This window comes from Podarcis pityusensis (assembly GCF_964106645.2).
Source record: "Podarcis pityusensis genome assembly, chromosome: 11".
Taxonomy (NCBI): domain Eukaryota; kingdom Metazoa; phylum Chordata; class Lepidosauria; order Squamata; family Lacertidae; genus Podarcis; species Podarcis pityusensis.
The window spans coordinates 50,130,182-50,155,463 of NC_138036.1; the positions used below are offsets into that span (position 1 = coordinate 50,130,182).

The 25,282-nt window shown below is 41.1% G+C and overlaps 1 protein-coding gene across 2 annotated transcripts in view; it reads left to right on the forward strand.

Annotated features, from left to right (window-relative positions):
- ADAMTS19 (ADAM metallopeptidase with thrombospondin type 1 motif 19) overlaps positions 1-25,282 on the forward strand; it is a 128,646-nt gene that overhangs the window by 24,751 nt on the left and 78,613 nt on the right. The window contains exons 3-6 of one of the 2 annotated variants that reach the window (XM_080972349.1): positions 11,260-11,401; positions 16,380-16,552; positions 17,274-17,357; positions 19,503-19,660. In XM_080972349.1, coding sequence (XP_080828475.1) covers positions 11,260-11,401; positions 16,380-16,552; positions 17,274-17,357; positions 19,503-19,660 — 557 coding nt within the window. Of the gene's footprint in view, positions 1-11,259; positions 11,426-16,379; positions 16,553-17,273; positions 17,358-19,502; positions 19,661-25,282 lie in introns of both variants that reach the window. The other variant, XM_080972348.1, reaches the window with a different exon arrangement.

The window sequence follows — 25,282 nt, forward strand, 5'->3', positions numbered from 1 at the left end:
TTTTTAAAATCAGTTTAAGAGGGTGGTGTTCACCTAAAAAATCCCATCAGCAGAAGTCCTGTGCAAGAACTTCTATTTGCACAACGTGGCTTCCCCCCACGTTGAAATTGAGTGGGGGAGTTTGGAGGTAGTTGTTGCAATAACTCCCAGAACAACACTATTTGGGTGTTAGAACAATAAAAGTATTTCTGAAAAGATCCTTCATTGCCAAGGAGCATAACGTAATAGTTTTGTTCATGCAATATTGCAGAATTTATATCCGATTAAACACCAAGCAATTATGGAATGAAGGACTTCTGTTAGACTTTTTCTATGCACACGCAAGTGTGCTAGGCAGTATCACTTACGTGAAGATTAATAGCCCAGAACTTTCCAGAAACAAGAGCTGGCAGTTATTGGGCAGAACTGTGATTTTCTGTAAGATGGAAAATAAACGCCTGTGCTCACAGTTGGGTAAATATTCATAGTTCACATAATAATAAAATATACAAGACCCATTTTGTCATTTATAATGCTAGATAAAGTGAGGTATTTTTTTGCCTCCGATTTGTTATTTCATCCAATGCATTCAGGTTTAAGAGGTTTTGAGTGTATAGAATTGAGTGTGTAGAATTATCACAATCTAAATGATTCTGATAAATTACAATATAAATACAAAATCAGATGGCGTCTTCACGAGAAAAAATAATGCAAGACCCTTAAGTGCACACATCTAAGGGAGAAAATATTAAATGTCAATTTTGCAAAATAGACGTACAGTGTCGTTTAATACCAAGGCTCCATCTTGTTGGAATAAATGTTGTGTATTTTTGGTTTGAAGTAAGAGTTCATGGATTTCTGCATCATAAATCTAGGAGCAAGGGCACGATATATTTACTGTATCATGCTTTTGTGAATATATATTGGCTACAGCAGATTTTGGCTTTCAACTGTGAAAACAGAAGTTTAATAAATTACATCTTTAAAACTATTTTCCACGATCATAATATCATATACACCCTGATTTGAAACACGAAAAGAAATGCTATTCATAATAATTAATGTGGTGTGGTGCATAAAACAAACAGCTTGTTGCAACTGGCATAAAATTCAAAATCACTGTTGAGATATATAATCAGCTCTTTTATATGAGTGTTAAATTACAGTACTGTTCAAGAGGTGATGGGGGCTTGCTTCTAGGCAAAGGCACTTGAAATGTTTTGCATGTGTTTGTATGGATGCTAACTTACAGTTGGGGGTTACAGTTCCCTGCAGAAGTGACTTTCATGTAGGAATCTGGCAATACGCGACACTGGCGTTAGAGATGCTTTTGCAGGTCCAAGTGCCGTCTCCCCAGTCCCCAACCCAGGTAAATAAAAGACCCCTAAGATTTGGATCAAAACAGGCCACCACTTTATTGAATACAGATGGAAGAGGTTTGGCTTGGGCATGTTGTTGTTGTTGCTTAGTCGTGTCCGACTCTTCGTGACCCCATGGACCAGAGCATGCCACGCACTCCTGTCTTCCACTACCTCCCACAGTTTGGTCAAACTCATGCTGGTAGCTTCGAGAACACTGTCCAACCATCTCGTCCTCTGTTGTCCCCTTCTCCTTGTGCCATCTATCTTTCCCAACATCAGGGTCTTTTCCAGGGAGTCTTCTCTTCTCATGAGGTGGCCAAAGTATTGGAGCCTCAGCTTAACGATCTGTCCTTCCAGTGAGCACTCAGGGCTGATTTCCTTCAGAACGGATAGGTTTGATCTTCTTGCGGTCCATGGGACTCTCAAGAGTCTCCACCAGCACCATAATTCAAAAGCATCAATTCTTTGGCGATCAGCCTTCTTCATGGTCCAGCTCTCACTTCCATACATCACTACTGGGAAAACCATAGCTTTTACTATACGGACCTTTGTTGGCAAGGTAATGTCTCTGCTTTTTAAGATGCTGTCTAGGTTTGTCATTGCTTTTCTCCCAAGAAGCAGGCGGCTTTTAAATTCATGGCTGCTGTCACCATCTGCAGTGATCATGGAGCCCAAGAAAGTAAAATCTCTCACTGCCTCCATTTCTTCCCCTTCTATTTGCTTGGGCATGGGGCAAGTGAAAATACTTCTGGACCACCAACAGGAAATGATGCATAGGTCAATCCAGGTGGAGGTTCCTAAGACTTACATCAAACAGGGTGACCCCTGCAGGGACTGCTGTCTGGGGGTCCTGGCTCCGTGGACATGACCATTCCCCCCTGATTCCTTTAATGGGATACCCTAGTGTTTGGAGGGGCTGAGGCTAAATGCTGCTTCATCATTACATTGTCCCATGTGCATTCATGATTGGGGGGGTGGGGAACACATGGTACGCTGAGATTCATCTCTGTAATATTTGAATGGTCAGACATGAGCATGGTCTTATGAACTATTTGTATATGGAATGCAAGATGGGTGGTAGAGTAGTGAATTGAAGATTCCCAGGATGTACTTTTGTTTCCTCATTTTCCCTAGTCACTTCTGCACTTTTCTTTCTGAGATCTGGCCGCTGAATGTATGAAAAGAGCTCCAGTGAGAAGCATTGTGTGAAATTTGACATCTAGTGACGTGGAAGCTCTGTCGATGGTGTTATATGCGGTGCTCTTTTTCTAGAAAAAGAGGTGCTGGAACTCACCACGAACGCCTCCCTTGTTCTCATAGAACGGCGTCATCTTTCAAGCGTGGCGTCAGGAGTGGAACTTGGTGGGCAGAAGCTGGTTTGGGGTCAGCTTCCAGATGAATGTTTTTTGAATTGTCACCGAACTGAATAATAATAATAATAATAATAATAATAATAATAATAATTTATTTATACCCCACCCATCTGGCTGAGTTTCCCAAGCCACTCTGGGCAGCTCCCAATCGAGTGTTACAAACAACACAGCATTAAATATTAAAAACTTCCCTAAACAGGGCTGCCTTCAGATGTCTTTTAAAAATAGGATAGCTGCTTATTTCCTTGACATTTGATAGGAGGGTGTTCCACAGGGGCGGGTGCAACTAACCAAGAAGGCCCTCTGTCTGGTTCCCTGTAACCTCACTGCTGTAATTTTAAAATAAGGTGGTTTTTTGGCACCCTTTTATATAAAAAAAGTGAATTTGTGCAGTGGATACCTCTGCTTTAGTACTAAGATTTAAGAAGCCCCCTCCCCACAAAAAGCCTTGTGGGGTACACAACATTCCTTAAAAGGGAAGTGAGTGACTTGTCTGTTTTCATAATAGACAAAATACTGGGTTTTTGTTTTCTTCAGTCTCTGCTCACACAAAATGTTAAAAACAGGTTCTTGGCCGAGTATCTGTAGACATAACTAATAGGTTTAAACACTCTGACACATAGTACTTTACATGCATTGTTTGTTTGTTTGCTCCATCATTCCTAATGGGGTGGTATTGACCCCCAAGGCTGCTTGGGTAAAAATCTTTATCTTCACTAAATTAAGGTGGGAGGCCTCTGAAATAGCACATGGCAATTCAAACCTCATCAAACTTGAGGACTACCTGGAACATGGAATTGTAGAAGACAGACACAAACACGTTATACATTTTTTTTCCAGTCCTGTAGGAGCTTCAGTCCTGTAGGAGCTTCAGCCTTCAGTCATTGACAAAGGCTTGAGATATGCAGTAAATATAATTATTGTTATTTTAGTCTTTATTTAGAAGGAGCTACCAAATGAGAACAGTCTTTCACAAAACATGGCTCCAGAATTTTCAAAGGTTAGATTGTGATTAAGTTGTTTGAATACAAGTTGAAAATACCATATATACACTTGTAAGTTTGTTGGTAATGTTGCATGAGATCAGTTTATTACGAATGGCTTCTACCAATTGCCTTAAAAAGCCAATTACAGTGTTCCTCGTGTTACATACGCTTCAGGTTACATATGCTTCAGGTTGCAGACTCCGCTAACCCAGAAATAGTATGTCAGGTTAAGAACTTTGCTTCAGAATGAGAACAGAAATTGTGCGGCGGCAGCGGGAGGCCCCATTAGCTAAAGTGATGCTTCAGGTTAAGAACAGTTTCAGGTTAAGAACAGACCTCCGGAACGAATTAAGTACCATATTTTTTGCTTTATAAGACTCACTTTTTCCCTCCTAAAAAGTAAGGGGAAATGTGTGTGCGTCTTATGGAGCGAATGCAGGCTGCTCAGCTATCCCAGAAGCCAGAACAGCAAGAGGGATCACTGCTTTCGCTGCGCAGCGATCCCTCTTGCTGTTCTGGCTTCTGGGATTCAGAAATTTTTTTTCTTGTTTTCCTCCTCCAAAAACTAGGTGCATCTTGTGGTCTGGTGCATCTTATAGAGCGAAAAAATACGGTACTTAACCTGAGGTACCACTGTATAGTGAAAGACCTTTGTGATCTCAGATCTCTTGAGAACAGACCCCATAGGAAGAGGAAACTGATGTAGTTTTTCCACTGAAATAAATATAAGAGACTTCATTTCTTGCTTGTATGAAGTACCTTGATTTTTAAGAGATCTACATATAGGGAGAAAAAACAAATTTGTGAATATTTACAGAATATTTCAAGTTTGTTCTTTATATTCCGTTTAAGTTTATAATTTCATTTCATCCTTCATATTCCTTTTATGCCTATAAAATAATAATACACCCCTTGCTTGCCAAAATGACCTCAAAACGGTCTATGAGTACAAAAACTGACGATGAAGCATTCACTTATGAAGTTTTAGAAAGGTTTGAAAAACACTGAGTTGAACTGTCTAATCAATGTATGAACATTGTATTCCATGTAACTGCTATGCAGAATTTATTGCTTCAGCATATTGATATTGATCTGCACCCTGCGTGAAGAAATTAGATTGGCGCTGAGCAAGTTAAAAATAATTTATTTGGTGTGTCTTAATTATTCTTTCACAAGGATACAGTGCAGTGATTGTGGTGGAAAGGCTCGCAGTCACACCCTGTGCTTCAGTCTTCCCATCTGATCAACATCACCTTCAGTGTCCATAGCATAATTGCCTGTTTCATTCATAATTGCCTGTTTCATTCGCATATATTCAGCTATAGATATTTGATGATGCAGGAGGGTCACCCACCTGCAATTTCTCCAGTTCATCACAGGCTGACAGGTGATTCCAGAGGGTAGTCAGACTGGACTGTTGTAGACAAAAGCAACGGTGAGTCTTGTGGCAGTTTTAACAGATTTATTGTGGTATAAGCTTTCATTATCCAGAACCCAGTTTTGTGCATCTGGTTAAGTAGGATCTAGTTTTTCAACCCTTGTACTTGCTAATAAATCTCTTGGTTTTTAAAGATGCCACAAGGTTCTTTCAGGTTTTTAATTTTCCTACCGGGGGGGGGGGGGATCACATTCTCCTCTGCAATGCATGTATTTTTTTAAACATAGAAAATGCATGTCCAGATTAACAGTATTGCTTTCTGAAACTTCAAAAATGGCGCTCATGGTAACTGTATCTTGCAAATCCTCCCTAAGTGAATCCTGTGTTTTCATTACATTGAATTCTGTTACCTCAGACTGGAACACACCCAGATGCACATCTCAGGAGTAAAGAAGACGAAAAGCAGTATATAAATCTGTCATGCTTTCTGCAGGCTAGAATGCTATATATGGAATAATAATTGTTTCTGAATGTTATTTTGCAGGGCAAAGCCAAGTTCTTAACTATGAAGTTTAGCTTACATCATATTTAATTATTTCCGTGTAGCCTCCAGTACTTGGGAATGATACACAGGATGCGGTAGTAATTATTATCTCAATGTGATATATGGTTCAAATGTGCTACACTCTTTTTTTGGTATATAACTTATCAGGGGCTTGCATAGATTCGAGATGAGCTCTGGGATTCTGTATGCTGGGTTTCTTCCAGTCTCTCAACATGGTTTTGTTAACACAAATTTTCAATGGCACCCCTGAGTAATTGCTGGCAAGAAAGTATACAGCCGAGCCTACTTAAAAATAAACTGTTTAAGAAATAGTCCTGTGAAAAGAATAACATCTTCTGCAAATGAGCTTTAACTTACATTAAATTAAAGTTAAGCTTTATTGAAAAGAATGAATGATTTCAAAGGAGTTAGCTGTAAAAAGAAAGAATTGACACAGAATAAAAGCACAGTGTAGAAAAGTACTAAACCTTCTAGATCTAGAGTCCAAAGAAAAGTATAGCATGCATAGTTTAAATGGGGCATATTGTGAGCATCGAAAGCAGCTTTAGTCATATATCTCTAACTTGCTTCTCTTTTTCATAATTTTTTAAATTAATTTTTCATTAATAACAATCCAATATAGACCACATTAATACAATACCAAATCATAATTCAATTAAAAAAGCCATTCGTCAAATTCCAAATTAAACATTTTGGTTGACTTCCCATGTTCTGATTTTAGGAGATTTTTGGGAGATGTTGATTACTTTTTCCTGCTCCAATCCGCTTATTTAATCCAAATAATACAGTTCTGATGTCGATCCTTTATTTTAACTGCCACTGATGTGTTGACTTTTATTCGTATTTAACTGTTCCATATTCTTTAATTTGCACGAGGAGTTTATATCTGGTAACATTCTGTGTGGAATGCTTTTTTTTTTTTAAAAAAAAATCAACCTTCCTTTTTGTTGCAATCAATCATTTTCGGCATCCCCCCCCCTCCAAGGACTCAATTTTACTGGGTACCTTTCGACATTTTGCTTTTCTCAAAACTGAAAGTGCTCTATCGACGTGGTTCTCAATATGCAAGCTGTTTCAGTGGTTCGTCTGTGCTGAAGGTGTCAGTGAGATTCCTTGACTCCTGGGTTAAAAAATCCTAGTGTCCTTCCAGCTTCCCCAGCAAACCATTAATTTTAACATAGTCTTCATTGTATCATTGACTTCAATGCAAGAATGATAACAATATTTTGAACAAAGCAATTTCAAGTGGATCATATCTTCTTCAGAAGCCTTTTTCGACTGTTCCCTTTCTATCTCCCATTTTGCCTTCGCCTTTCCTGATTCTGACTTTGCTTCTTCTAAGGTTTGTTTCCAAGCCCTCATATTGAAACTGGTTTGTAAATGGATCCAATGTGTGTAGCATTGTTGTCACAAACGTCACGTGGTGGCTGTTTGAGGCAGGGGTTATAATGTGAAGAGTGGGTCTCCCGGTGGATTTCTCCCACTGCAGGGAGAATTTCTGTGCCCTCATCTGCTGTTGCAAAGACTGTTTTGTGGCATTGAGAATCTCCATGAGATGAATCAGTCCACGCACTCAGCTGGTTTACACAGTCAGCCATCAAACTGAGCAACTGTACGCGGAAGGCCTTTCAAGTAACAGCATGTGTTCTTTGTATCGCACAGTGAACTTGTTCAGCACGGACTTGGGATGGATCCGCTTCTCTGGAAACTTGTGTTGTGCAACTAGCTGAAAAATCCCACAGTACTTTTTAAGGAGGGAGTTAACATGGATGAGAGACAGGACATTTTCTTCATCCAACAAATTTAGATCAGCCATCAGCAGGTGGACAGAGAACTTTAAGAAAAATATGTTGTGCAGATCCAGCACAGCAAGTATGTCAGGAAGTACAGTTAATCAAAGACAGAGTTTACTGGCTACCATTTGGGTATCATTTCTCTATCTGTCCAAAAATGAAGATAGTTGATGACAGAGGGCTGTACTCAGAACAGAATGATTGACTCTTTTATTTATCTAATCGTAGCTGGCCGAGTCTTGACTATTTCATCGGTGTGTTTGGTTTTTCTGCATGCTATTTGTCTTGTGGGTGTTCTGTTTGATCATGGTCTCATGATACATAGACAGCTGTTTTGATAACCGCTACCAACTTTGTGGGCAGAGACAGAAAGGTAAAAGCAGGGACAAAAAATGGATTAGCAAATGTGTCACAAAACTTCATAGATCTTTTTAAAAGAGAGTACAGTCGTACCTTGGTTGTCGAACGGAATCCATTCTGGAAGTCCGTTCGACTTCTAAAAACATTCTACAAGCAAGGCACAGCTTCCGATTGGCTGCAGGAGCTTCCTGCACGCAATTGGAAGCTGTGTAAGCCGTGTTGGACGTTCTGCTTCCAAAGAACTTCCGCAAACTCACTTCCGGGTTTGCGGCGTTTGGGAGCCAAAACGTTCGACCCCCAAGGTGTTCGTCTTCCAAGGTACAACTGTATGTGTAGAGTCCACACAGGACTCTAAGATTGGGCTATGTTATCTCAGTTACAATTAACACGTCATATAGTTTCTAACACCCCAGAATTCACTAGTTGTGGTTGAATTGAAAAACTGTAATTTGAGATGTGCTCCCTTTTCTCTTATATATGTTAGAAAATCTGTATGCATATGCTTATATAATGGCAGCAAACTAGCTTACTTCTTTTTGAAAGATAGAGAGTAATGTAGCTGTCTCACACACATAGAGGGGGTTCAATGCCCACATGGAAGCCATTTAAAACACTTCCACTGCATAACTACCCCAACTAGCTGCTGTACACCTGGGCTAGGGTGGAAATGAAATTCAGGTCAGGATTTTGACTTTGATGCAAGATTGGACCCAGTACCTGTCATTCCAGAGTTTGGAAGTCTATACACATTTGGTGCAAGCTGCCATCTCAGCGCATGCTGTGATTTAAGGCCCATCAAGTGGTGGTCAACAAATGGCCTGTCCTATATAAACACACACAGTCTCTCTCTTATCTCCAATGACAACTCATTAGATGGTGTAACTCATGAGAAAATACTTCAAAGTATGATTCTGTAAACCTGTTTCTTATCTTCATTGATATATTGCCAGATGTTGTGTTTCACTAAAGCAATAAAAAGTTACTTTTCTTTGTCCGTTAATGAGATTCTTGTAAAAACACAGAGGCGTGCTCCTGATATAAAATGAGCAGTCTCCTTTTATGTTTGTTGCTGTTTATCTTTTTTTTAAAGTACTCAGTGCTTTACAATTACATCATTCTCCCTCTCAATGACTCCACGAGGTAGCTTAGGCCTAACATACAGTGATTTGTACAAGGCCACCCAGTAAGCTTAACGATTGAGCAGTGGCTTGGATGTGACAATCCCATCCCTTCCTTATCTATTCAGAAGTTCTTCTATTGAGTTCAGCGGAACTTACTCCCAGGCAAGTATCTATGGGATCACAGATACTGAATCTGTATGTGATCAGTATGCTGATGACATTCAACTCTACTTCTTGGTAATACCTGAATCAGGACAGGCAGTGTAAGTCTTGGACCACTGCCTGTGGTTGGTGATGGGCTGGAGGAGGGCCAATAAACTGAAGCTGAATCTTGGTGAGACAGAAGCCCTGTGGGTGAATAGTTCCCAGCTTCAGGAAACTGGAAGGTTAGATATGTAGCTTAGAAGTACTCTTAGATCTGATGCTGTCGCTGGAGACACAGGTATCCTAAGTCCTTTTTTCTAGCTTTGACTGCTATGTCAGCTACAGACATACCTGGACAAGGTTAGCTGAACCACAGTGGTGATCTCTAGCCTACTGCAGTGCACTCTATGTGGGGCTGCTCTTGAGATTGGTTTGGAGATTGCAACTAGCACAGGATGCTGTGGAATGATGTTTGCCTGGACAGGCATATCAGCATATTGTACTAGTGCTGAAAGCTCTGCCTGGCTGCCAGTACACTACCAAAAGAAGATTAAGGTATTACTTTTAGTGTACAAAGCCATAGACTGTCTAGGACAAAGTTACATTGCTGCTGCCATGAGTGCTGGAAGGAAGACTGCTCCCTGCTCTCATATCTCCTATCAGTCTCATCTTTTCCAAGCTAAACATACCCAGCTCCCTCAGCTGTTCCTCATAATGCTTGGTTTCCAGACCCTCGGTCATCTTGGTTACCCTCCTCTGCACAAGTTCCAGCTTGTCAATATCCTTAGTCAATTGTGCCCAGAACTGGACACAATATTCTAGGTGTGGTCTGACCAAGGCAGGTACTGTTACTTCTGCGTAACACTGTTGACTCATGTTACTTCTACTTTTACTGCTGCATCACAATGTTGACTCATGCTAAGCTTGTGGTCTACCAAGAACCATAGGTCCTTTTCAATTGTACTACTGGCAAGCAAGGTGTCCCCATCTCCAATCTGTTAATGTCATCTTGAATCCAGATTCTGTCTTCACTAGTATTGGCTAACCCTCCCAGTTTGGTGTCATCTGAAAATTTGATGAGCATCCCCTCAGTTTCTTCGTCCAAGTTGTTTATAAATACATCGGACAACAACAGGCCAAAGACAGAAGCTTGTGGCACTCCACTTGCCACTTTATTCCAGGATGACGAAGAACCATTAGTGAGCATTCTTTGGGTTCGGTCACTTCAGCCTTCTGGCCAAGCCCTCCTCATTGTCCCTGATTCATTGAGTTTCTATACAGACTAAAGCCGCTTAATGTCACCGGTACTTTGAAACACTGTTCCCTCCGAAATCAGGCAGGCACCCACAATTCTGATCTTTTGCTGCTTGCTGAAATCATTTCTGTTTCTCCACTTTTTGTTTTTACAGAAATTAATTCAATTGAATGTAGGTAATTCTGTATTTTATAATATTGCAATTTTATGATGTTTCAATTGTACATTGCCATATATCTATAAATAATATAAATAAACTCTGCCTGCTCCACACCCGTCAGCATCTGCTCCCTGAGGTGGTTGCCTCATCCTACCCAATGATAGGACTGGCCTAGATTTGGATTCCCAGCATGTGTACTTGCAGCAGAAAAAGATTGCACTGTTTCCCCAAGACAGAGATGATTTCCATGTAGAAGGAATAATGATACTTGAAGCAGCCTTAGGTGTGTTTTTTCTGACCAGAAGTATTTTATTAATAACTGTCCTTCATTTTAATAAACAAAGACATAAATGATAATGTGGAATGTTGTAAGACGAGTGTATAGATTGTGCTGAACATATTTAAACGACCTCTTGGGGCCTCCAAAGCAAGTTTTGAGAAATCTAAATATTTCACTGTGCATCTGCTACTGGCACATAGCCACCTACCCACATTAAGTCAAAGTAAATGACATTTATTTTAGCGTTTGGAAAGAAAGAGGCTAATGGAACAGGACCTGGCACCTACGTTGCCTATATCTGCGCTGCTGGACCTGCCTCCAAAATATCATGGTTTGGAATTATTGTACTGATGTAACTTACGTCTCATCATCACAAGCATTTTCTGGCTGCTTCAGGAAGTCTTAAAGCATTAAGGGTCTATTTGAAATTTATTCTGTATATGTGGCATGATGGAGCCTCGTTAAATAACACACCGTTTCTGTTGCTTTTGTTTCCCACTGCAGATGGGTTTTTTGCAGCTGAATGACGACTTCATATTTATTGAACCACTCAATCACACTTTGGCTGTGACAGGTCATGCACATCGCGTCTACAGGCGTAGAAGGTCCATACCTGAGAAAGCCACTGAAAAGCCTGCTTCTCATAGTCAGTACTGTGGTGTTATTACTGGTAATGTAATCCCTGTTAACCTATTTAATGCAGTAGGCACTTATTGTAAGAAACAAATATATTTTTCTTAATCTCTAGTCACTATTCTGGTTAAAGGTAAAGGACCCCTGACAGTTAAGTCCAGTCGTGAATGACTCTGGGATTACGGCGCTCATCTCACTTTGCTGGCCGAGGGAGCTGGCGTTTTTCCGCCTCCCCAGACAGTTTTTTCTGGGTCATGTGGCATGACTAAGCCGCTTCTGGCAAAACCAGAGCAGTGCACAGAAATGCCATTTACTTTCCCACCAGAGCGGTACCTATTTATCTACTTTCACTGGCGTGCTTTCAAACTGCTAGGTTGGCAGGAGTTGGGACAGAGCAATGGGAGCTCACCCCGTCGCAGGGATTCGAACCGCCGACCTTCTGATCGGCAAGCTCTAGGCTCTGGTTACCTGAGTACTATTACTTTAAATGACAATTAGCCCTATTCCATAGTTGTTGAGTTGTAGAAAGTGTCATTGATTTCAGTAGTCTATAATTTGGATTGTCCCATTAAACACAATATTACTTGGAGTTCCACTGAAATTAGTGAGACTTGCTTCCAAGTACATGGAGCCTCAGTCTCTGTTTAAAATCAGTGGACAGAAACTCCTTTACTTGGAAATAAATTTAACTGAAGACAGTTTCCAAGTAAATGTGTTTAGAATTGATGTGCCAGGATTCTAACAGGACAAGTCGCAAATCAACCTGCCAACTCACTTTTTGGATAGGATCACACTCTCTTCTGCAATGAAAGCTGATTCCCTTTTTGTCCTTGTTCTGATGTGTCTCTTCTTCATTGTGGTTCTCAAATGTTGTGCTTATGATAAACTGCTCAAGAGCCAAGCTCACTGTGTCAAAATACAGTTCTTGCAAAACCACTTCGGGGTTTTTAGTTTGTTTCCAGGTTAATTAAGCTTACTTTGTTAATTCGTTTAGGGCTTGCTCACATTTGAGCATTATCTAGCCGTTAATTCACTTCCCCACCCCCCCGTTTGAATTAGACTAGATTAAACATCTGCATATATTTGAATTTGCATATGAGGAGGAACTTCAGTATTTCCCAGTAGGCATTCCATTTTGTGTTGTCCCTTCCTTCAAATTTGTTGATTCTGTTACGCCACCTAAGTACTGGCGCAGGTGGAGCTGTGGTCTAAACCACTGAGCCTCTGGGGCTTCCCGATCGAAAGGTTGGCGGTTCAAATCCCTTCAATGGAGTGCGCTCCTGTTGCTCTGTCCCAGCTGCTGCCAACCTAGCAGTTCGAAAGCACACCAGTGCAAGTAGATAAATAGGTACCACTGCGGTGGGAAGGTAAACGGTGTTTCCGTGCGCTCTGGTTTCCATCACAGTGTCCTGTTGCACCAGAAGCAGTTTAGTCCTGCTGGCCACATTACCCAGAAAGCTGTCTGTGGACAAACACTGTCTCCCTCGGCCTGAAAGCGAGATGAGTGCCACAACCCCATGGTCGCCTTTGACTGGACTTAACCGTCCAGGGGTCCTTTACCTTTACCTTTTTACTGACAGGGCATGTGTGCAGATAGACGTGCATGCACACATTGTCTCTGCCTTTTTTTCTTTTTTAAAAAATCCCTGCCCAGGAAGTGTGCAAAAACACACAGTTAGGCAATTGTACGTTTGTGCAGTTTTTGCGTTTTGAGCAAATTTGAGGGATCAAAAGAATATGGCTGCACTTACTAACACGCTTGAAAAGAAACTGAAGCAATTGTAAATTGTCAGCACACAATTCATTCCCCCCCCCAAAAAATATCCTGCATAGATTTTTTTTTTAATGCTTCTGTGGTTTCCTAGTTTTGTGCAATAGTGCGAGATCACAAGGTAAAATATGTCTCAGAATAGGAGCATACCGGAAATAGTTATGAGATTAGCGGGAAAGAAATGAAAGCATTGAGAAATTTGTGGGCATAGAAAGGGAAGTAGTAGACAGTTAATCTACCCATCCAAAAACAGCCCCCCCAAAATCATCTGTGACCCTGAATGGAGCAGTTTGGATCCCAATCCCCCCCCCCCAATCTATTGGATTAACCCTGTATCGGGTAAACCTGAATTTACAGAGGAAAGCATCAAGATTGGTGTTGTTTAAGGGTAATAATGTAACCAGGGACCTCCAACTCCCAATAGACTGCGATCTACTCACAGTATAAAAAAAGACAGTGATCTACCCATTGTCGTTGGATGGACCAAAGTTGTTGAACTTTTCTTAGGAAGCCAAAGTTGTTTCCCCCCCTTTTTGGGGGGGAGGAGATTACTGAGGGGATCTAACAGGATCTACCAGGAACACCCCGCAATCTACCAGTAGATCTCGATCTACCTGTTGGACATGCCTGGACTAGACAAATTAAATGGGAATGCAAACACAGTAAACTGGTGTGGACGAACCCTTAGATTCATCACATGCACACTTTGTAAAATAAGCTAAATGAAAATTAGCATTTTAAACAGAATATTGTAACGGTTCAATCTTGTTCAGCCTCAGAGCGTCAAGATTTGAATCAATTTACGTGGGTTTTGCTCTTTCTTGCTTATGTTGGCAATATTATCTGAATGAATGATGATATCAAAATGTGTGCCATGTCATTTATTATTACTAATACTACCGTTATTATGAATGAAATCGTGGGGATAAGAGACTCTTTCTCCTCCTCCTGGATTTTCAAAAGTGTCAGGTATAGACACAACCCACTTACGTTTCCCTGTCTGTGGTACCTCACCTTGAGCAGTTTCAAAAACATTTATTTTACCCTTTCATTATTTTGCCCAAATCAAATGACAACAGTTTCCATCTTTCCGTGTGTTTAGCTCCTAATAACATCTTTAGGAGCTATCATTGTTTTTGGTTAATTTGTGTATGTGTTTTGAAAGACTCCCACACACAGACCCTTTTTTGTTTTCTTCCTCATCTGTGTGGTCTGTTTTCGCAGTTCCTCCGTAGGCATTGGTTGCATTTAAAGAGGCTCTTCAGTTTTCTAAGATTCCTACTGAGAGACCAAAGGGAAGCAGAGCAATTTTAAACAGAGAATGTTGCTGGAACCAGTCATCTCTTGAAATGGAAGAAGGCTATTAAATGTGACAGTTGTATACATAATGGCCTTTTTGTTGTAAATTAAAAAAATAAAATTAAAACCCAGTGCAAAGGACTCAGAAACACCAGCATTAATAGACTTGCAGAAGGGATGGAGTGAAAGTATTTTCACTAACATTTTATCACATAGGGATATTTTCTTTAGTTTTTAAGCATTTCCCCCCCTTAGCAAGCTTAACTAGTGAACTGTGATTCTTTTATATCTGCAAGTTGAAGGGGGGGGGGGGAGAGATGAAAGCACCATATTGTTTTATTAGCATTCTCCATCCTTCTTCTGAACACTTTTTAAGTTATTGTCCATAAATGTTTCTTGCCAGTTTCTAGGAAAGCAATTTTGATTATTTTATTGCATCCCATGACTAAGAAAAATAAAGATGAGATTGGAAATACTTATGATTTCTATTTTGGAATAGAAATAATAATTTAGTGTGTACTTGCAACATGAGAATCCACCTCCCGCATTTTTTATTTAACTTCACAGATGCTTATTTAACTTCACAGATTTTAGGGAGCTGTGATTGATTCACAGAGCTGAGGTTGAATTAATGATAAAAAATATACGTGTAGCTTCTGATTTTTGAGCTTGTGGAAGCATGTTGCTGCTAAATCTACAGTATGTTCCTGCTTCTACAGTAAAAAATATTAAGTGAGCTATGTGTAGCTCATTAGTCTTAGTTCAGGGGAATCTCCTATAGAGCAAAGTTGGCAGCATTAAAAACCAGGGAAATGTGAAGCCCCATAAACCCATCAAATGCGCTGGAACTTGTGTTAAGCAGTTAATTGATTATTGAGGCCAGTCGATTATCTGTTGGACATATGAGCATGACTAGAATGAGCAGACATGTCAATTACTCTAAAAGTTTAGAGCAGGAACAGTGCCGGATTTATGTATAAGCTAAACAACTATAGCTTAGGGCCCCACTTTCTTGGGCCTCCCAAAAAATTAAGGGGGGGAAGCCTGGATGTACATTTCCAAAATATGATAAAAAATAAAATAAACCTACACACAGCAACAGTGTTTTGTGTTGTGTATGGAGCTATTAAAGATAAAAGTAAAGGTACCCCTGACAGTTAAGTCCAGTCACAGACGACTCTGGGGTTGCGGCGCTCATCTCACTTTACTGGCCGATGGAGCCGGCATTTGTCCACAGACAGCTTCCGGGTCATGTGGCCAGCATGACTAAGACACTTCTGGCGAACCAGAGCAGCACACGGAAACGCCGTTTACCTTCCCGCCGGAGTGGTACCTATTTATCTCCTTGCACTTTGACGTGCTTTCAAACTGCTAGGTGGGCAGGAGCTGGGACCGAGCAATGGGAGCTCACCCCGTCGCAGGGATTCGAAACACCAAACTTCTAATCAGCAAGGCCTGGACTCTGTGATTTAGACCACAGCGCCACCCGCATCCCATTTATGGAGCTATTAGGTCCATAAATTACCATATAGCATATACTCAACACAAAAAACAGCGACAAGGACAGCTGGACATATAAAGGGTTCCATTACCTTCAATAGCTTAGGGCCTCATCAAACCCTAAATCCAGCCCTGAGCAGGAAGTGTAACGTTATATTCATTAGCATTGTATAATCCATGGTTGGTAAATATTTCATTTATAAGTTGATAATCACTAGAGGTTTGAACAAAAGCCATAAAACATGTATCCCAGTGAAACATTTTTTTGCTAAAAATGGCTAGGATGCCTTTCTGTCAATCACAGAGCATATATTTTGATACAGAAGAACCCTAGCATCTCCAGATAGAGATGGTCCAATAGCATAACTCAGTATAAAGCATCTTTATGCGATCATTTGTCTACTACTTGTTTCTGTTGCAGAGAAAAGACTACCCAAGAGCCAAAAAGGAACAGAAAGCGGACGAGGAAAAAGATATTCCTATAAATTACCTCAAGAATATAATGTGGAGACTGTAGTTGTTGCAGATCCGGCTATGATTTCCTATCATGGGGCTGATGCAGCTAGACGATTTATCCTAACGATTCTAAATATGGTAGGGAACGTTGAGACTTTCTGTAAAGATAATACGCTGGGTAATCGCCAGCTAAGTCATACCCTTTGCAAACTATGAATGTAAGTGAATGGCTGCCATTTATCCCAGTTGGTCTACACTACTGTCAATTTAAATTAGCTTGAAGGTTCAGTAAAGAACACAGCTTAATTGTATAAGTCATTAGGATTGGAAGGTGGGGTCCTAGTGTTGGTCAGAGTCCTGATTAGTACTCTTATGAAGGCGCAGGATCTGACCCAAGCTCCCATCTCCAGTTTAGACTCAACCTTTTTGGCCCTTCTCGTTAGGTTTCCATAGATGTCTTGTGAGATGTAACAGTGCTGCTTTCCCCCCAGCCTAGCCTACTTACATTAGTACACTATGATATTCCTTGAACATTCAGGAACAAAATATTAAGGAGTCAACAGTACGTTCCACTCTCACTTACATAAAGTGCTCTGTGTGCTTGGATGTGAACATGAGCTTCTAATTCCATCAAAGAAAGTTGATCTGTGTGTGCAAATGAAGATGAGCTCTCTGCCCCCCCCCCACAAAACAGATGATGAAGTTGTTCCAAACATGGAGACGGTGTTTGTGTATTGCCCAGACCCAATTGTTATATAAAATTGTTGTATAAAACACTCGGAACTCGTCAGACCGCCAAAGCAGATTTGTGATTTTCATTTTACAATTCTGAAATAGTGTTTTAATCCATTTGTTTTAGGTGTTCAATCTTTTCCAACACAAGAGCCTTGGAATTCGAGTGAACCTTCGAGTGACTAAGCTTGTTTTGCTTCATGAGACTCCAGTAAGAAAGTACTGCATTTACCTTTTCCATGTAATAATAATAATAATAATAATAATAATAATAATAATAATAATACTTTATTATTTATACCCCACCCATCTGGCTGAGTTTCCCCAGCCACTCTGGGCGGCTCCCAATAAAGTGTTAAAAACAAGACAGCATTAAATATTAAAAACTTCCCTAAATAGGGCTGCCTTCAGATGTCTTTTAAAGATAGGATAGCTGCTTATTTCCTTCACATCTGAAGGGAGGGTGTTCCACAGGGTGGGCGCCACTACTGAGAATGCCCTCTGCCTGGTTCCCTGTAACCTCACTTCTCGCAATGAGGGAACCGCCAGAAGGCCCTCGGTGCTGGATCTCAGTGTCCGGGCTGAATGATGGGGGTGGAGACACTCCTTCAGGTATACAGGACTGAGGCCATTTAGGGCTTTAAAGTTCAGCACCAACACTTTGAATTGTGCTCGGAAACGTACTGGGAGCCAATGCAGATCTCTCAGGACCAGTGTTATGTGGTCCCGGCGGCCACTCCCAGTCACCAGTCTAGCTGCCGCATTCTGGATTAATTGCAGTTTCAGAGTCACCTTCAAAGGTAGCCCCACGTAGAGCGCATTGCAGTAATCCAAGCGGGAGATAACCAGAGCATGCACTACTCTGGCGAGACAATCCGTGGGCAGGTAGGGTCTTAGCCTGTGTACTAGGTGGAGCTGGTAGACAGCTGCCCTGGACACAGAATTAACCTGCATTACATGTATTATTATCATTATTATTTAGAATAGACATCTGTACAGATAAAGGACATGCACTCTTAAATTATAAGGTTGGGTGGAAATGATAAGGGAGGACACATTTTGGTGAAGCTTTCTTAAGCAGTGAAAAACATCTCTCCGCTTTTAGCAGAAGTGCTCAAAAGGGAAGCAGGCAGGTTCTTGTAGCCGTTCTGTCTGGTGACACACTAAATTATCCCCCTGCTTAACAGCAGCGAGTTGTGCCTTGTGCCTAGTTATTGGTACTTACTACAAATTATGTGGGACGCGGGTGGCGCTGTGGGTTAAACCACAGAGCCTAGGACTTGCTGATTAGAAGGTCGGCGGTTCGAATCCCCGTGATGGGGTGAGCTCCCGTTGCTCAGTCCCTGCTTCTGCCATCCTAGCAGTTCGAAAGCACGTCAAAGTGCAAGTAGATAAATAGGTACCGCTCCGGTGGGAAGGTAAACAGCATTTCCGTCCGCTGCTCTGGTTCGCCAGAAGCGGCTTAGTCATGTTGGCCACATGACCCGGAAGCTGTACGCCGGCTCCCTCTGCCAATAAAGTGAGATGAGCGCCGCAACCCCAGAGTCGGTCATGACTGGACCTAATGGTCAGGGGTCCCTTTACCTTTACTTTACAAATTATGTTTGGAAACCTCCATTCATAGAATCACAGAACTGTGGTTGAAACCCTGTGCAATGCAGGAGTCTTTTGCCCAACATGAGGTTCAAACCCATGACTCTGAGATTATGAGTCTCGTGCTCTACCGACAGAGCTATGTGTGCCATCAATCACAAGCACAAAAGCTTTCACCTGAGTAGGTTTCCTCAGCTATTTCAATGTTATGAGCAGCTTCAAATACACAGTGGGGATTGGTAAAATAATGTGAGGAAGATAGTGAGGTCTTCCTTGGTTGCAACAAACACAATTACAGCATGGCTGTACGAAACAACATGAGGATATTATTTTTAGGTTAATGTTAAGGGAAGATGCACTTAAATCTCTGAAGCTGTTTGAAGGTGTATAGAACATTTTGTGTATGTGTCTTTTAAGTCACAAATATGTAATTTAGGTCAAACAGCTCTGTAAACAGTATGGTTCTATTTATCCAAATTCCCCGATGCAAACAAAAATATTTAGAGAATCTAAAGTTTAGATGAGTCAGACTTTTAATTACACATGTTTGTAGTCAGCTGGAAGGGGGAACATTATGTTTGTTGCAATGAAATAGATGTTTTAATATTGATTGTGGAATAGCAACCAATATTTGAATATTTATAGAACGACAAAATTCTCTATTATATGTTTTTAGAAGTCTTTAAAACACACACACTCTCTTTTGCTTTAAAAAGCCATGTAGATACATATGTTACAACAAGTGAAACATTACACCTTTTAGGCTGACATGTATATTGGACATCATGGTGAAAAAATGCTGGAGAGTTTCTGCAAATGGCAACATGAAGAATTTGGTAAGAAAAATGACATCCATTTAGAGATGTCAACAAGCTGGGGTGAAGATGTGTCACCAGTAGACGCAGCCATATTAATCACAAGGTAAGTTGCAAGTTTTTGTCCCTTTGGTTAATGGCCGTGAACCTCATGCAGCATTATGTAGGCACTCTGATGAATTGATCAGTGATGGAAATCCCCAAAATGAAGCAAACAGGCAAAAAATAAAATAAAAACAAAAATAAAGGTGTCAGATGCAGGAATGAAGGGGGTCGGGAAACACCTCAAAAGATGAACAGAAACCACTTAAGCCCACAGTGTTTAGTGTTCCCCTTCCTCAGGTGTGATGGAGAAACAAGATGTCTTCTACACTATCTCGTTTTTTGCTTTTTTGTTTTAAAAAAGAAAGAACTGACTTAGATATTTGGATGCCTGCTGTTAGGTGGTGGGTTGACATAGCAGCCGGCACAGCGATTTCTTCAAGTAGCTCTTTATTATGGTAAGCTGGAATAGAACTAACTGCGAACAGCTCAGCCGGCCTGTATTTATAGGCAGCCGGCTGTCAACATTGTAACCACAACAGCCCAGAGTTCCCGCCTAAAATAACTGCCGCGGACCTGAGTGAAAACTATCTACAGACCTGAGTGAAAACTATATACAGTATCCCCCTGTTGGCCCAGGGTGAAACTACACTACATAACACCTGCAGTATTTGTACATATATTATCTATGTCTGTTTATGTGAGGAGCATTAAAAGGGAAACAGGCTTGCAGAATCATGAAGGAACGTCTCAAAGGACAGAACAGAAGCATTCCAGTATTCTTAGCATACTGGCACCTGACTTCTTAATTCATTCACCATCGCCCTTTCCCTCGCTTGAGGGAAATCGCTTTTCCCCACTCATCTTTCTTCTCCACACAGCCAGTTAACTGGTTCCGAATGACAATTTGTTTTGGGGCCATTTGATTTACTTATATTATACGTCAGGGGTAGGGAAGCCAAGGGCATCCAGATGTTATTGGGTCCCACCTCCCACCAGCCAGTATGTTCAGTGGTCAAGGATAACATGAGTCAGCAACATCTGGTAGGTCTCAAGTTCCCCATCTCTATTCTACATAGATCTGAGGATGAACTATTTTGACTTCAGCCTCTTTGAACTTTCAATGCGGTGTGTCTCAAAGTTCATTTGAACTCTTCACTTTGACAGCAATTTCTGCCAGCCTCTCTCATTCCCATGGTAGTGAAAGAAGACTAGCATATGGCAATGAAAGTGTGATATCCACAGGTTCTTGATTCATGTTGCCTTGCTTTCTGTGGGCATGAAATATATAGACCTGTGGTAAATTAACAGAGAATCTCAGAATTCATATTTTAAAAAACCCTGTTTAAACAGGTGTTCTTACTAGGAGCTCCATAGTGTTCAAAATGGTATTGTAGTATGCTTATTCCCTCCTAGTTTTTATAGCATTCATTATTATTTGATATACAGATTGCTGTGTTTTTAAAGACTGCGTAATTATCATTATGGGCATGCTGCGATAATGCAATGTGTTCTTATGATCCTTACTACTAAGAAATGCTTTAAGATAAAGAATAGAGCATAGGCAAGCAATTCTCCCGCCACCCTAATCCAGCAGAGATACAAAATGTGAGATTTTGCTGACTAAGTGGAGAAATTAGGCATCAGGCGTACAAACTGCAGCAGAAGCTAATAAGGTCCATGCTGTTTGGAAAGCATGTTGCTTGGGAAGTTGACTCCCCAAAATCTGATCCCTGTAAGGACTTAATCTCCATGAATCCCTCACAGAGGGGAAGCGGTAGTGGCACTGGTTTTGTTGATGCAAGTATCACAGCTGGTATTTTTTTATTGCTGTGCAAATCTGTAAATTCTAGAGGTGATGATGATGTGACAAAGAAATAGACTGCTCTGCCTCCTTTCTTTTAGCAAATGTTTTGTGCCACTGGGGAAGTGATAATTCTGTATTGATTTGTTTTGGATGTTTGTATGTGATGCCAGTAAATGGTTTGATGATGATGACGACAAAGTAATGGGAAGCAATTCCAAAGAAGAGACGTCATTTGGGTGAAGTTAAACTCTTATAAAGCATCATTTATTTTGCAGGGAGATAAATGAGTGGTACTTTTAGATATTGTAGGCATGGATCTGATGCAATCCACAGACACAGTGCTCCTGTTGAGAGGGTTTCTCAGTATTCTTTGGCAATCACTCGTAGCAAAGTAAGGTTGTCTTTCATAAACACAGTTTTAACAATGAGTCCGTAAGTGACTGTGGAGGCCAATTCTGGATCCACACGTCCTTCCACAGTGGGGACATAGGTTTCCGGGTGGGAGTTGATCACGGTGTGGATTTGCCAAGCGTACCTTCCTCTTAGCATGTTTCTCCCTTGTGTCCTGAGTTTGAGTGTCCTCAAAGCCCATGACACCTTTGGTAAAAGCTGTTCTCCGGTTGGAGTGCTTACAGGCCAGTGTTTCCCAGTTGTCGGTGTTTATACTACAGTGGTACCTCAGGTTACATACGCTTCAGGTTACATACGCTTCAGGTTACACACTCCGCTAACCCAGAAATAGTGCTTCAGGTTAAGAACTTTGCTTCAGGATAAGAATAGAAATCGGGCTCTGGCGGTGCGGCAGCAGCAGGAGGCCCCATTAGCTAAAGTGGTGCTTCAGGTTAAGAACAGTTTCAGGTTAAGTACGGACCTCCGGAGCGAATTAAGTACTTAACCTGAGGTACCACTGTACTTTTTAAAGATTTGCCTTGAGAGAGTCTTTGAACCTCTTTTGTGGACCACCAGCATTATGCTTTCCATGTTTAAGTTCAGAATAGAGTAGTTGCTTTGGAAGATGATAATCAAGCATCCGCACAACATGACCAGTCCAACGAAGTTAATGTTGAAGAATCATAGCAGACCCCAGTCCCACCCCAGCATAGGACTCTCAGTATGCCAGGCAATTTGCTGGAATGAAAAATCTGTGTGCACTGACCCCATTCATCCTTCTCCCTCCACTTGGTCCAAGCACTCAGTGGGTACTCAGACTGAGTAGCATGAGCAAGGCAGATGGGGATATAAGAAATGCACACAGGCATCTTATTTCCAGTAAGCCTGCTCAGTTGAACGCATATATAAATGCCCATACATATACTCAGGAAGATGTGGGGAATGGCAGTCAGTTGTTCCCTATAGGAACCCTCAACCTGTTGTATGGCTCAAAAAGAAATATTGGTATCTCAGTCCCAAATATCTCAGCTGAACTCAGAAATGCATGCTTAGATTTTTAATTAGAGAGCTATTATTGGTTCCAAGACTTCTCCTTAAGTTCTTCATTTGAAGGTAGCTCAACTTAGCAGGTTACCCGAGACACCTATTTGGACTAGAACACTGGATTTTTCCGTAGGGGGAAATACATTGACAGGAACCCTTGAACATTGAAAATAATAAAGTCCAGAGATGGTTCTGGTAGAGCTACCCACGGTTGCAAACCTTTTGGTAGAAAGTAAGGGAAAAATATATATTTAAAGCCCTGGTTGTCGTGTCCTAAATACTCAAAAATAAATAAATAATACTAGTCACTTCCACATATGGCAATGGTATGCTCTCCAGATAAGCATACAGATAAGCTCTCATTCTATTTCATGGCAGGAAAGCAGAGCTCACAAGTAATGATGATGATAACAGTAAAGAAAGAATAAAGAAAGCCTAATAGTGAGCCAGTGTGGTGTAGTGGTTCAGAGCGGTGGACTCGTAAACTGGTGAACCAGGTTTGATTCCCCGCTCCTCACATGCAGCTGCTGGGTGACCTTGGGCTAGTCACACTTCTTTGAAGTCTCTCAGCCCCACTCACCTCACAGAGTGTTTGTTGTGGGGGAGGAAGGGAAAAGGAGATTGTTAGCTGCTTTGAGACCCCTTAGGGTAGTGATAAAGCGGGATATCAAATCCAAACTCTTCTAATACCATTGCAGCGTTGAGGTTGTAAACCTAACCCCCTAACTAGGAAGTAAGTCCAACGAAGAAACATGCATATGATGTGTTGTGAATCAATGGTTTTATGAAGCATGGAAGCTTCTCATCCTTCAGATGCCCTCACATAAACTCAAAGGAAAAATGGGCCATTTTAAACACGAATATCTCCTTCTTTGCCTAACTGACAAAGAAATGAAGTTGTTTAGTCGTGTCCGACTCTTCGTGACCCCATGGACCAGAGCACGCCAGGCACTCCTGTCCTCCACTGCCTCCCACAGTTTGGTCAGACTCATGTTTGTGGCTTCGCGAACACTGTCCAACTGTTGAACACTGTCCAACCATCTCGTCCTCTCCTTGTGCCTTCCATCTTTCCCAACATCAGGGTCTCTTCCAGGGAGTCTTCTCTTCTCATGAGGTGGCCAAAGTATTGGAGCCTCAGCTTCAGGATCTGTCCTTCCAGTGAGCACTCAGGGCTGATTTCCTTAAGAATGGATATGTTTGATCTTCTTGCAGTCCATGGGACTCTCAAGAGTCTCCTCCAGCACCATAATTCAAAAGCATCAATTCTTCAGCGATCAGCCTTCTGAAATGAAGTACTTGCTAGTAAAGTCCCCAAACTTTTCTTTTGTACTTATATATGGAACCTTCATTTTAAATCTATGATACAGAGTTATGATACATCGTATCTGGGCTGAGCAGAAAGACATAATTCTGGAAGATTTAATATTAAGTACACGTGAGATTTTTCTGTACCATCCTTCCCTGCCGTATTTCTTTGTCATTTGCTATGCATCTCACCCTTTCCATACCTGCCTGTTTTATATGTTTCTTTGAAGAGATTCCTGTATAATAGTAGGCTTTATATGGAGTAGCTGAATATTTAGGCTTTGCATTGCCTGAAGGACCTCTTCTACTGCTATATTTAATAGGTTTTAGTTTATGAGTATAGTGTAATTTATGGAAATGACAGACTAGCAGTTGCCCATTCTTGCCTCAGATTCTTTTTTGCCATTAGTCACTTCATTTAAGCTTCAGAAAACTGCCATAAATCTTTTAAAAGTTACATTTTGCTCCCACTTGAAGGACTATTATAACCTCTATAAGCTTGGTAAATCACTTGCAAATTATGATTGCTTGACCTGATAATAGAAGATACCAAAGTATCCCTTATTGTGACTTCCACATGGAATATGCAGTACAGTTCTAGACAAATCTTTCTTCTTTGGCAATCACTCGTAGCCGAGTAAGATTGTCTTCCATAAACACGGTTTTAACAGTGAGTCTGTAAGTGACTGTGGAGGCCAATTCTGGATCCACACGTCCTTCCACAGTGGGGACATAGATTTCCAAGCAGGAGTTGATCATGGTGAGGGTTTACCAAGCATGCCTTCCTTTTAGCACGTTTCTCCCTTTTGTCCTGAGTTCGAGTGTCTTCAAAGTCCATGACACCTTTGGTAAAGGCTGTTCTCCAATTTAGAGTGCTCGCAGGCCAGTGTTTCCCAGTTGTCGGTGTTTATACTACATTTTAAAGATTTGCCTTAAGACAGTCTTTAAACCTCTTTTGTTGACCACTGGCATTATGCTTTCCATTTTTAAGTTCGGAATAGAGTAGTTGCTTAGGAAGACAATAATCAGGCATCTGCACAACATGACCAGTCCAATGAAGTCGATGTTGAAGAATCATCGCTTCGACACTGGCGATCTTTGCTTCTTCCAGTACACTGGCATTAGTTCGCCTGTCTTCCC